This window comes from Vombatus ursinus, unplaced genomic scaffold (assembly GCF_900497805.2).
Source record: "Vombatus ursinus unplaced genomic scaffold, bare-nosed wombat genome assembly UNPS02014772.1, whole genome shotgun sequence".
Lineage (NCBI taxonomy): Eukaryota > Metazoa > Chordata > Mammalia > Diprotodontia > Vombatidae > Vombatus > Vombatus ursinus.
The window spans coordinates 30661947-30675543 of NW_020954550.1; the positions used below are offsets into that span (position 1 = coordinate 30661947).

A 13597-nucleotide genomic window follows, 5' to 3' on the forward strand; every position below is an offset into this window, starting at 1 on the left:
TCCTTAGAATCTCTGAGTTGGAAGGGACTTTAGTGGCCATCTTATGCTAAACTGACTTGAACAAGAATCCCCTTTACAATATGCCAGCTTTTGCTTACAGACCTTCAGTCTACAACCCACTATTTTTCTTCATTTTCCTCCCCTTGAGATTTCAGACCTTTTGTTCCTTTAAATGAATTTTATTAATTAGAATAACTCTATAAAATGCTGTGGTGGTAATTCAATTGATATGGTACCAAAATGATAAGTCAGTTTAGGTAGTAAAGCCTTTTTTATCATATTGGTATATCTGAACCATGAGCATTGAATATTCTTTCAACTATTTCTCATAATTTCCTTAATGTGTTTTAAATTATATTTCTATGTCTTGATTTTCCTTTCTATTATTTTCTCCTGTATTTTGTTATTGATATGTAGAAATGCCAATATAATTTTAGAACAATGCCAAATAACAATGGGAAGCAAAGATATCCTCATTTCTGTTTTTCTTGGGAAAGCTAATGTTTTCCCATTTGAAGTTTTTTTGTTTTTGTTTTCTTGAATTTACAATGGCAAGTAGAAGTGTTGTTGGACGGTAATTTATAAAGGTCTTTTTCACAAGTTCACATGATTACATGACTGACAATGCTTGAGGACGTGCCTCTAATCTCCTTTCATTACTCATCTAAGCAGTGTTGCCATTTGCCCTTAAAACACAGGGCCTACCATCAAAGTTAGTGATAAAAATGTAAGCAACAGAGCAACAAGAATAAAAAATCATGCCTCATTTTTCTCGCCTTACCTATAGTAGTCTCACATCTCTTGAAGCACCTCAGTGCTTTGGCACCCACAATATTGTATGTGTAAATAAGGTGAAACAAATAAATGGTAAAGAAGATAGGAATTTCATTGAAAGGTCTATTTCTAGAATATAAGGTCTGTACTCCAAAAAAAAAAAACTATGAACAATAGTCTGTATTTCTATGGCCCTGCCCTTTAATTCAAATCACAATAGTTACAAGTATAATTACTCAGAAGGTCCCCTCTGCCTTTTGGTGGGTAGAAGGGCTGGGGGGTGGGGAGGAGGACAAGCTGACATCCTGCTGGCCCAGCAGGATTCAGAATATTTTGTTTCTTTTCTATAAGAGGCTGAGGTCCTGCTTCTTTTCTGGAAGACCTTGGTTGCATTTAGAATGGTTTCTGTTTCTTTTCTAGAAGGGGCTGAGGTCTTTCTGGCTCGGCAGGATTCAGAATAGTTTCTGTTTCGTTTCTTAGCAGAGGCTGAGCTCCTGCAAGGACTCCCTGCCCAGCCTTTCCCTCTGGGTGCAGTGCAAAGTGCACTAGCCTTGGGGTCTGGAATTTGGCGGGGAAGGGGGGGGGCCCTCTGCCTCTAGTATGACCGTGGGCAAGTCGCCTCCGAATACTTCAGTTTCCTCTTCTACTACCAGAGGAGTTTGCACGACGTGATTCCTAAAGTCTCCACCGGCTTAAGATTTATAATACTCTCTTCCCTCTCAAGCCCAGTAAGAACTGAGTATTACCTCTGTTAAACTGAATTTATCTTTTTACTTTTTAAATAGGCAGACCGCGAGGAGAGGGAGATGGAGGGACGCGCCGCAGGGTCCCTTTCCCGGCGCTGCCCGCTTGCTCGCCCGCTCTCCCGTCTGTCTGCATGCCTGCTTGCACGCTCCGCGCGGGCCGGGGAGGCGGGGCGCGGGAGCGCGGTCGTGCGCTCCGACAGCGCCAAGTGCTCGCCTGGGGAGCGGAGCGCGCACCCGGATAACCCCGGCGGCGGCGCGGAGTGAACAGGTCTCCCCCCCTTCCCCCCCCCGCTCTTCCCCCTCCCTCCTCACAACCGTGGCTTCGACCCGGGGTCTGTCAGGAGAGCGAGGCTCCACCGCGCCGCGTCCGCCGAGAGGGCTCAGCCCTGCGGGAGCCACGGTCAGGGCAGGGTGAGGCGACGCCTTTTCTCCTCAGCACCATCCCCACTCCCACCCCTGCGGTCCGGAGCCGGCCGAGCGCCGCCGCCGCCCCGAGGGAGCCGCTGCCCCGGGTCCCTCGGTGAGGCCCCGACGACTCTCGGGCGCGGCCTCGGGCAGAGGTCAGCTGGCCGCTGGGGGGGGGGGCGTGGGGACACGGCCGGGGCTCGGCCGGAGGCGGTGCCTCGAGCGGTGGAGATGAGCCTGGGGAGGCGGGGCCGGGGCGTCCCAAGTGAACAAGCCTCCCCGCGGAGGAGGGGGAGCCCGGGGCGGCGCGGGCCCTCGCGGGGGCGCTCCCGGGCCCCCGGGGCCGCTGTGGCCGCGTGTCGCCCCCCCGACCCCCACGGGGGGAGACCTCGACTAGCTGCCCGGGCCGCTGACGGGGGGGCGGAGCCGAAGCGGGAAGGGGCCGGGTGGGTGCAGGGCCGGACCGCTGCCTCGGGGTTCCTCGTCCCGGCTGGCTTGGCCCTCTCCCCGCCCCCTACTCTTCCCTCCCTCCATGAGGCCCGAGCGGGGCGGGGCGGAGCCGTGCGGGGGGCGGGCCGAGGCGAGAGCGCAGCTCCGCAGCCCCGGCTCCCTCTCTCCTCCCTCCTCCCTCCCGGAGCGGCGGCGGCGGCGGCGGCGGCGGCAGCCGGAGGAGGAGCATGTCGGACGGTTTTGACCGGGCCCCAGGTGCTGGTCGGGGCCAGGGCCGGGGCCGGGGCCGAGGAGGCGGAGGGGGCGGGCCCGAGGGCGTCGGTTTTCGCGGCGGAGGCGGTGGCGGCAGCAGCGGGACCGCGGAGCCGGGCGAGCGGCCGCGGCCGCAGCCGCAGCCGCAGCAGCAGCCCCCGCCCCCCGAGCCGCTGAGGCCGCCCAAGACGTCCCCTCCGCCCGGGGCCCTGCCCGAGCTCCCGGCCGCCCCCGACCGGCCGCCCCCGGGCGGGCCTCCCGCAGGTACACAGCGGCGGGGGAAGCTTCGGCCCTTCCTGCCCCTCCTCTCCCCGACCCGGACACCGTCCGCTCCCCTCCTCCGAGCGCCCTGGACGGGGCACGGGCTCGGTGAGCAGCCGCGGCCCGCCTCCCCCTTCTGTCCCTTGTCCACCCGGAGCCTTGTTTTTCGATGACTTTTTATGGTTTGAGGTTTTTGGGGGGGGCGGGGGAGGGACGGGAAAAAAGCCGGCGGGGCGCCTTTGTGCTTCCCCGGGCAGGGCCGGGTTCGGGCCCCCGAGCGCTTCCGCTGGAAGGGGAGGAAAAAAGCCAGCCCCCTCTTATTTGGAAGAGAGCCGGGTACTAACCCCCCTTGATCCCAGCCCCCTCCCCCAATGTCCTGAGCATTTTCTTTGGGCAGCGGGGCAGTACAGCGCTGCTAAAGCTACTTGGACATAGGCAGCTTTTCTTAAGGGTTTTCACTTCTTCCTTAGAAATGGCCGTACTTTTTGTTGTTCGTTGTAACTTTTAAAAAGGAAGATTCCGTCCGAGGCTTTTCTGTTGTAAGCAGTATCACAAAGGAATTTAAAGAGTTAATATCTTTCTCTGTTCTTTCTTAGAACATCCGAAGCCTACGAGAGCTCCACCTAGCTCGCAGGATAAAATTTCCCCGCGTACTTCAGCAATGGCTAAACCCCAGGTGGTTGTATCACCTGTGTTAATGTCTTCGAAGTTGTCCGTGAATGCCCCAGAATTTTATCCATCAGGTTACACTTCTAATTATACAGTAAGTATCGGCGTTTTTTGTTTGATTTAGCTTTGTGATAGTTACTGACTTTTCGCATATATCTTCAGCATCTTTATACATGTGAAGGATTTCTTATATATACACTTGGAGTTTATCTGTAAAGAAAATAATGAATTTTTTTTATCATTTGTGATAGTAAAATATTTCAGGGTTGAATTTATAGAGGTAGTTTAAGTGCACATCTACTTAAAGGTTTTAAAGATGACTTTAACTGTATTATATTTCAGAAAAATGAACCTCAGGAAGTTGTAGAAAATATGAGGGGAAATGGAAAATCAGTATGTTTTTAGGTCTCTATTGATAATTGTGTCATATGCAAAAATTAAATGTTTTTAGTGCTAGAACTCTTAATGTATGCAAAAATGAATATGGCATGTTTTGGTTTGTTTAATGATCTTTAATTGACTATTTGACTAACCAAAAATGAGGATAGGGCTTTAGAAATGGAGTGATTAAGTACCCTGAAATTGATGCATTTTAAGTTAAGTATAAACGCATTCAAATATGACACCTTTCACTAACACATAAAAACATGTTTTAAAATGCATATGTGGAAAAAATACTGTACTTTTTTCTTTTTCCCTTTTAAGTCTTTTTTTTTTGTATCAAGATTACAAAAATACAAAAGCTGCAGGCATCTAGGATTTACAGCAAGCAAAGACAACATAGTACTAGAAACACTACTAACAGTTTATAAAAAAATTTACAATCTCTTAATGAAAAAAGATTTTAGTTAAAGAGAAATGGGAAGAAATGATTAAGTTAAATGGGTTAAAGAATAGTTGATCCCAGCTTCTGGCCATTTCACTTAGTAGCTATGTGACCTTGAGTAAGTCCTTTAAGTTTTCAGAGCTTCTGTTTCTGCAAAATCTGCAAAATGTAATACCTATCTCAAAGCATTGTGAGGGAAGCAATTTGGAAATGTTAAAAGTTCTATATAAAGGAAGTTCGTTCTTAGATTATAGAACTAAAGAGGATTTAGTTTGGTGGCTCGGAAAAATTCAAATATGAGGAAAAAATGAGGTAGAAAAGGAAGGAAATAAGTGTGGGGAGACAAAAAGAACACAAGCTGATCTGTCCTAGAGGATTTGAAAGTGGAAGGTAGTCTCTGTGTAAGTATTAGCACAGGTGAGAGTAGACATGTAAGACTTCTCAGAAACTATTTGTTGCACAAAATACAAAAGGAAGCTATTGAAGGGTTGTAAGAGAACTTGGGTTTTAGTCATTCATAACAAGGGAAAAAAGTGGTGAATTTCTCCTCTAGGAGTTCAGTCTTTTTCCCATAATGTTCATTTTACACTTACACCTTAGCAGAGAAATAGCATTGGGTAGTGGCTACAGAGCTGTGAACTAGAAGCCAGGAAGACCTGGGTTCAAGTTCTGTCTTTGACAGATACTGGCTATGACTTTGGGCAAGTCCCTTAACCTCTCAGTACTCTATACTAATGGTGTCAAATTAAAATAAAACCACAAATTAATTCATCTATATTGTATTGTTTTATATTGTTAAACATTTCCCAATTATATTTTAAATCTGGTTCAGGCCTTCAGTTTGACACCACTGCTCTAGGCAACTCTGTAAGATTGTAAGTTGCAGACAAAATACTGGTCTGTGTTAGTAGAGGGAATTTATTTCTAACCTGCACTTGACTGGTCCTGCTACCCTCATATGTTTGATGCATAGCACAAATGACTCCCAAGGCATGGAACTGCCCAGCTTGCCAGGGCATCACTGGCTCTGAGGTATGTGAAATTTTTGCTGCAGTAGAAGTGAATTTTGGGTTAAAAACTACCTATAGAACAGGTCTCATCATTAAGTTACATTTGACTGAAAGCATTGATCAATCTCTTCCAGACCCTAGAATTAGTAACTGTTAGGGCCGTAAAGGAGCTTTGGGATCATCTTGTCTAACCTCCTTATTTTACAGATGAAAAAACTGAGGTCCTGGGAGTCCAAATTACTTGCTCAAGAATCTAGGCTTCTCCTGTAATCTGATTTTTTGGGGGTCATTCTTTTTAATTACTAATTCATTCTTCCATCACAGTCTTGTTACTTCCTCAAGAGTCCAGACTTCTGTAATCTGATTGGGGGAGGGGGCACCATTTTTTTCTTATTTGCTAATTCATTCTTCCACCAGAGTCTTTATGGTCGCTGGAGGCGGAGGGAGGAAGTCATCTCTTGCACTGCAGCCATGCTGAAGCCTCAACTTCAAGTAGTAACTAGTTTCCTTTAGCCCCGTGACTTAATCTGCCTTATTTTGATTACAGAAATTCCCTGAATTAGCAGGTTTTTTTTGTACCAACCTGAAGTTCTTTTATAGTAATAAAACCATCCTCCTTTCTCTCATCCCCAAATTACCACTTACCTTTTTGGGAATCAATATATTCAGGAACCCTTTGCCATTCTTTCTTCATTAATCTTGACACTACTGTACAAATGAATTTGGAAAGAGTTCTTATATTTTTACTACATCTGATCAGTTGATAGTAGATTGCAGATCTCATTGCTGCTTCTTTTAAAGTTGTTTAATTTGTGAATTAAATATATCTGGCATTTGGATACTGAATTGCTTACCTACCAGTTTTATTACTTTGTTTTGAAATAAGATTTAACACTAGGGATGGACTGTTGTTAAGTTATGCAGAGAAGACCTTGTAATAGATAATCATGTGTTTTTATGAATGGGAAGCTTAAATGTGTAAGGATGTATAAAAAAAATTTCAACAAGTATTTTTTAAAATTAATTTGTCCCTCCTACTCCTACCCTCCATTGAAGAATTTTTTTTAATTCCTTAATTACATAGCTTCATAATCAAGCAGAACACATTCCCACATTACAATGTCTGAAAATTTATGTGTCTTTCTATATTTTAATTTCATTATTTTTTCAGGAGGTGAGTGATTTGTTTGATCTTCATTCTTTTGAACTTATGATATATCAATTTTTTGATCAAAGTTCTAAAGTCTGAAAATTGTTTTTCTCTGTAATGTTATTATCATTATATAAATTGTTTTCATAGTTATTTTCACTTTGCATTATTTTATAATGGACTTCCCATCTTCCTCAGAAATCGTCCACTTAAAATTACAGTACATTAATATATCACAGTTTGTTCAGCAGTTCCTGTAATAAGAAAATCCCTTAGTGTCCATTTTTTGGCTTCCATAAAAAGAGCTGCTATAAATATTTTGTAACATATGCAACCTTTTCTGCTTTAATTTCAGTGGTGTATAGGCCTAGTAGTGGTATAGCTGGGTTAGAGTATGCACATTTTGGTAGATTTCTGGGCCTGATTCCAAATTATTTTTCAAATTGGCTGGACCGTTTCACAGACAGTAAGGTGCCCTAGTATACGTCTCCTTCAATATTTGTCATTTTTTCTGGTGTGATAGAGGTGAGGTGGAACTTCAAAGTTGCTTTTTATTTGTATTTCTGTAATTATTAGTGTTTTAAAGTATTTTTATATAACTTTGATAGCTTAAATTTCTTTCATTAAAAGCTATGTATTTATATCCTTTTACCATTTATCTATTGGGGAAGTGACTCTTAGTCTTACAAATTTGAATCACATCTTTATGTATATCTTAAAAGTGAGACTTTTATCAGAGAAACATGTTGCAAGGATTTGTTTTCCCAGTTATCTGTTTCTCTTCTAATTTTTACTAAATGGGTTATACAAAAACTTTTAAATTTTATATAATGAAGTTTATCTATTTTATCTTGTGTAATCCTGTCACTTAATCAGTTCATGAACTGTTTCTTTATCCACAAATCTAGGAAGATAATTTATTTGCTCCTCTAATATATTTAATGTGACTTTTAATATCTTTATCATGTATCCATTTGGAGCTTATCTTTGTATAGTATATGGTTTGAAGTATTGATCCAAAGCTAATTTCTACCAGACTGCTATTCAGTTTTCCCAACAGTTTTGGTCATATAGTGAATCTGTAAGGACTATTTGAAAATTGTTCAAAATTATAGTTTTAAAAGTAGATTTAACAAAATTGGCTTTAGAGGTTCTTTAAAAGACATTATTTTTAGATCCAGATTTTATAGCCTATGATTTCTACTGCATATAGCGTCTTTCGTAAGGTTTTTTTTTTTTTTAAGGCAATTGGGGTTAAGTGACTTGCCCAGGGTCACACAGCTAGTCAGTGTCGTGTGTTTGATCTGAGGCCGGATTTGAACTCAGATCCTCCTAACTTCAGGGCCGGTGCTCTATCCACTCTGCCACCTAGCTGCTCTGGAAAGTATTATTAAACGTAGCTTTTTCACCCCTCAAACTGCAGGTTTTTGAGTTTATTTTGGGTTAAATTAAGAAATACTAACTTTTAGGGAAGAGAACTTAAAAATCAATACTTTGGTAGTTCATTGTTAGCCTTTAGAGATCTTCCCTAAAGTTATATAAAAATAATTTCTTAGATTCTGATAATTGGCATTTCAGTGGAATAATTAGAGAGCTGGTATGGAAGCCAGGAAGACCTGGGGTCTTGCCTCAACACATACTGGCTGTGTTGGCCAAGTCAGATTCTAAGTGGTAGAGAAATCTGTAGTTTGCATTGCCAGAGGGATTACCTGAGATTTACTCATGAATTTCGTGTGTGTGTGTGTGTGTGTGTGTGTGTGTGTGTGTGTGTGTGTGTGTGTGTGTGTGTGTATGATTATATCTTGTAGGATTCTTCCTATGAAGATGGATGTGATGGTTATCCTACTCTTACAGAATATGTACAGGACTTTTTGAATCACCTTACAGAACAGCCAGGAAGTTTTGAAACTGAAATTGATCAATTTGCAGAGACTCTTAAAGGCTGGGTCACTACTGATGATGCTTTGCAAGACCTTGTGGAACTCATCTACCAGCAGGTATGTTCTATAGTTTGGTTTGATATCATTTGATCTTTTAAGTATAGCTTCCTTGGAGCCTGGAGGAAATCGGTAATGTCCAGTTCGTGAGAGGCTTAATGGATAGCCTATGCTTATTTTACCTTTTTGTGATTGTGGAGTTGCATTAAATTGCATTGATGAGAGGACTCTTCCTGCCCACTTCCTTTTACCTATAAAATTTAGAAATAAATGGTATCTCTTTACTTTTTCTCTTCTTTGACTTAGATTATACAGCAGTATTGAAATAAGAGTGAGAACATGCAGAAACAGTAAGTCTAGGGAAAAAAATTTAATAAATACAACAGTCTCTGACCTCATGAACCTTATAACCATTACCTTTTCCTCCTCCTTTTTCTCCTGTCCTCTTACCCCCCATGTCATCGATAGGGACTTGAGTAAAAGCCAGGGTAATAAAATCCTGTAAAATAGTTTTTAATATAAAAATATTAAGCTTACAATCAATGTTCTTAATCAGCTTCTACAATGAAGTGGAATTTAGAAACTTTTCAACATATTTAGTTGAACTAAATATTTAACAGTCATTTAAAAATGTTTTTTCATTGGGCAGTGTGATATAGTGGAACTGCTGAATTTGAGGTGAGACAACTAAATTAAAATACTGGCTTTCCAATTTACTTACTATGTGATCTTGGGCTTGTCACTTAAGTCCTGTGAGCCTTTGTTTTCTCATTTGTGAAATAAAGCAATTACCAGTTCTACACCTTTGATCTTCTGTGCTCTTAATGTTATACCATTTAGCCTAAAATTTGTTAGGCAGCTAGGTGGCACAGCAGATAGATCATTGGATGTAGAGTCAGGGAGATTTAAGTTCAGTTCCCACCACAGACATTTTAAACTAATTGTGTTATCCTATTCAAGCTATTTGCCCCAATTTCCCTATCAGTAAAATTGGGGTGATAATAGTACCTATCTCACCTGTCATTGTGAGACTCAAATAAGGTGACATACAAACTACTTTGTAAACCTTACATAAATGGTAGCTCTTATTATTATAAAACTTCTGGGTTTTTTAAGGTTCTAGACTTTTGCTCAAAATGTTCATAATATGAACAGAAAACTTATATTTTCTTTGTGTTTAGTATTTTTCCACATATTGGCATAGGTCTTTCTATATCAGTGGAAAAAATAGTTGATGATTATTTTAGCTGATAAATTCAGTTTGGACTGGTAGGAACAGAGTTTTGGATATGATTCTTGTGTAGTGATAATTAGCTTCAGAGAGAGTTTGATAGGCACAGCATTTACCCTTAACGAGCCAGGAATCTTGTAAATGAATGTAGTTAGTCACAGGGAATTGGGTGAAAGAGAATAGAAGCTTCATAGCATTCCATCATGTCTACTGAAAAAACAACTTAGGCTGCAGAGCCTACTGATGGTGGATGGTCTTTGTGAAAAACACAGCTTTGGAAGAAGATGCCATTCTAATTAGAGCCATAATATTGTTCTGTCTCCCTTGCTTTGCTGTATTATCCATTCTTCATCATAACACCCAGAAGTTCCTCTCCAGGCTTATTAATCAAAGACCATGAGACAAGTTAAGGGTAAAAAAAAAAAAAAAAACCACTTCCATGGCTTTTTTTTAGTTGCCAAAGTTTTCGTTTCTACTTGGTGGAAAATGAGTCTTTTAAAAATGTTTTCCAGTGTGTTAACCTATTAGTATTTATTTTCTTACTAAGTGTTTTCAGGGACTGTCAAAGTCAAGTTATATTCCTAGCTTCATTTCATAGATATGACATATAATGATAAAATCAATGTCCTCTAAGATTATAAGAGATTATAAAATTTGTGGATTATTTGATCTTCTGTCCTTATCCTTTGCTTACTTTTAAAAAATCTATTAAACTTTATTTTTAATTATCTAGTATTTATTTTTTCTCTGTGATACCCTAAACTCTTACATAAGCAAAGAAAATCCCCATATTAGCCCTGTCCAAAAATATGTATCCAGTTTTGCTTATTAGTCCATCACTTCATTGTAAAGAGATAGGTATGTCTTCTTACTTCTAATGGTAGACAAGAAAAATAAAAGTAATTAAAATTAGGTTATTCACTTTTGCCAATTTATAGCAGCCCTGGTAAAAGAAGTGATGGGGGAGATATTATACCTTACAAACAGTTTGGATTATTTGTGAGTATTGTTCACCTATCAAGACCAATTAAGAATGTATGGCAAATTAAGAGCAGACTTAAAGCACAGTACCTAAAAATATTGCAGTTTTTAGTCCGCTAGGGAAAAATAAAGCCTTCATTCAACTAGTTATTCTGAGTTCTGCATTATGCTAGAGGCACTGTCTCAGAAATGAGCAAGCCATAATATTTGCCCTAAAAGAATTTGTCATCTACTAGGAAAGGTAAGACCAGTACACAAATTACTAGTACAAAACAAAATAAGTTTAAAAACCATGCAAGAGATAAAAAGTGCTGTGTTAAGTCACATAAAACTATTATCTAGAAAGACCATTTTCCCCTAGTTTTTAACTTTTTACAATTGGGCCTTATGGTAGCTCTATTATAAATGAAATAACATAGCAATAAAACCGTGGTGAAATTAAAAATAGGAATTTATTTAAGGCTAGTGGGGGGAACAGAAAAACATTTACTAAATGCCTAACTATGTTCCAGGCTTTGACTAAGTAGTCTTTTCCTTTTATTTATTTTTGATTAAAAAAATTTTTTTTGAGATTTGGTCTCTCTCTTTTGCCCATGCCAAAAGTGCAGCAGCCACACACTGTTGATCAGCACAGAAGCACAGACCACCTCTGTTTCTGATCTAAGCTGTTTCACTCTTAAGCAACCTGGTAGTCCTTCCTTGAAGCTCACTGTATTGATATCATCTCTAATTCAGACAGCCAGTCAGCGTTAGCCCTACTACAGCTCACTACTTCCCTATCTCAATCTATTTGCCAGCCTTTGCAGAGGTTACAGGAGTGCACCTCCACCCTCCTAACCCCAACCCCGAAATAGCGTCTTTTCCAAAAGATTTCAATGTTACTTTAATTTTAAATATGAAAGATTCTTATGAAATGGAGGAAAATTAGGTCAAGAAGCAAACAAAGCATATTTATACTTCTGTAGTCTTAGAAATAAGAGAAACCATGGCAAGAATTTTTGGATCCCTTTTCCTGGTACACGTTTGGAATTCCAGGTAGTGTGCCTCAGAAAGATTTGTATAGAGAAATCAGCTTTTCTGAATTTTTAAGGTCTGAAAGGATTGAAAATGGAGGAACACTAAGTAAATGAGATAGAAGAATCAAAACTTAGCTCCTATTTCACCTATTCTTTTTTTTGTTTGTTTTTGTTTTTAGTGAGGTAGTTGGGGTTAAGTGACTTGCCCAGAGTCACACAGCTAGGAAGTATTATGTGTCTGAGGCCAAATTTGAACTCAGGTCCTCTTGACCCCAGGGCTGGTGCTCTATCCACAGCGCCACTTAGCTGCCCCCTGTTTCACCTATTCTTTAGATAGTAGGTGGTGTAGTTGGAATAGTGCTGGATTGAAGTCAGGAAGTCCTGACATCAAATCCCTCATCAAATATTTACTACCTGTGTGACCCTAGACAAGTCACTTAAACTCTAAGCCTAATTTTGTCATCTGCAAAATGAGGATAATAATAGCACTGAGGATTGTTCTGAGGATCACATTAGATAACATATGTAAAGTACTCTGCAAAACCTTAAAGCAGTAAATATAAATGCTGGCTTTTAGCTTTTGTAAGACTATATGGCTATAGGGGCAGAGTGTTCTTTTTTTATTATCTTGAGCTAGGTCCATGAATATTTTCAAAAATTAAGTTTAAATTTTATGTAGGAAAAGCATTCAAAATTTTGTAAGAATATTCTGATGTAAAATATGTAGGCTCTTGCTGAGAGAAGTCACTGAAGATGTTGCTTGACTACAGTAGTTTGTAGAGTGCTAGTAGCATCTTTGAAGGTATTTTGTACATAAACAACTAATTTAAAGTAATAATTTAAACTTAAGGAGTGTTGTACAGTTTCTTTGGAGAAGCCCTGTGAGATAGTTGTTCCAAATGGTAGAATCCTCATTTTCAGGTGAAGAAGTAGGCTTAAAGACAGTGACTTGACTGTAGTCATATAATGGCAGAGCTAGAACTAAAACCAGGTCTCTGATGCCCTCTCTCCTATCTTTTACCACCTAGCAATACCAGTGAGAGGGGGAACATTTTTTTACTTCCTAATCATAAAAAGTTTAAATGATGTAAAAGAATTGGGAGTTGGGGGCGGGGAGAGGAGGGAAGGAGGATGATATGCATCATGATGATATAGTAAGAGATGTATGGTATGGTGTGATGTAAAGAATTCCAGATTTGTAGTCAGGATATGGGTTCAAATCTCAGCTTTCGTACTTATTACCTGCAGCAGTTTTCTCAGCTGCAAAATGAAAGAGTTAGACTAGATCCGGAGTTCTTAAACAGTTTTTTTGATTATGGGTCCCCTTTTGTCTGTCTGGTGAAGCCTATGTACCTCTTCTCAGAATGTTTTTAAATATATAAAGTAAAATATAGAATTGCAAAGGATATCATTTATGTTGAAATAGTTTTTTTGAGTTCATGAATACTTAGACTACACTTGACCCTTGCTACACTAAGATTCTGTCATGCTAAGTTAAAAAGGCAAACTTTCCAAATTGATAAACATTCATTGAGTGTTTAGCCTATTGCTAAGCTCTTGCATAGCTTATGATTTGTTGATAATTGTCAATAGAAAAACTCACTAAAGAAAACCAACCAGTCAGCTGCAGAGCAGTGCACTCACCCCAGGTTAGGCCTTAGAGTTTGGTGGTTATCTACCAGTTAGTGTACCCCAAATAAGAGAAAGAGGCTAATGGACCAATTCTTTGAAGTGGTAACGGAGGGAAAAACAATCTTCAGTGGTGACCCAGTGTACAAGGCCATAATCCTAGAAAATAGCACCTGTAGAGATACAGCTTGGGAATTGTTCCATCAGGTTCCACAGTTGCATCAATTGAAAATACAGTTCTTGCCTCCAAAGTCCTTGGC

At 40.5% G+C, this 13597-nt stretch overlaps 1 protein-coding gene across 4 annotated transcripts in view; it reads left to right on the forward strand.

Annotated features, from left to right (window-relative positions):
- The first annotated feature begins 1359 nt into the window (after positions 1–1359).
- Positions 1360–13597, forward strand: part of PAIP1 (poly(A) binding protein interacting protein 1) — a 40481-nt gene continuing 28243 nt past the window's right edge. Inside the window, exons 1-3 of one of the 4 annotated variants that reach the window (XM_027863613.1) lie at positions 1360–1502; positions 3485–3651; positions 8352–8540. In XM_027863613.1, the coding sequence (XP_027719414.1) occupies positions 3550–3651; positions 8352–8540 (291 nt within the window). In that variant the 5' untranslated portion in view covers positions 1360–1502; positions 3485–3549. The other 3 variants (XM_027863612.1, XM_027863611.1, XM_027863614.1) reach the window with 3 other exon arrangements.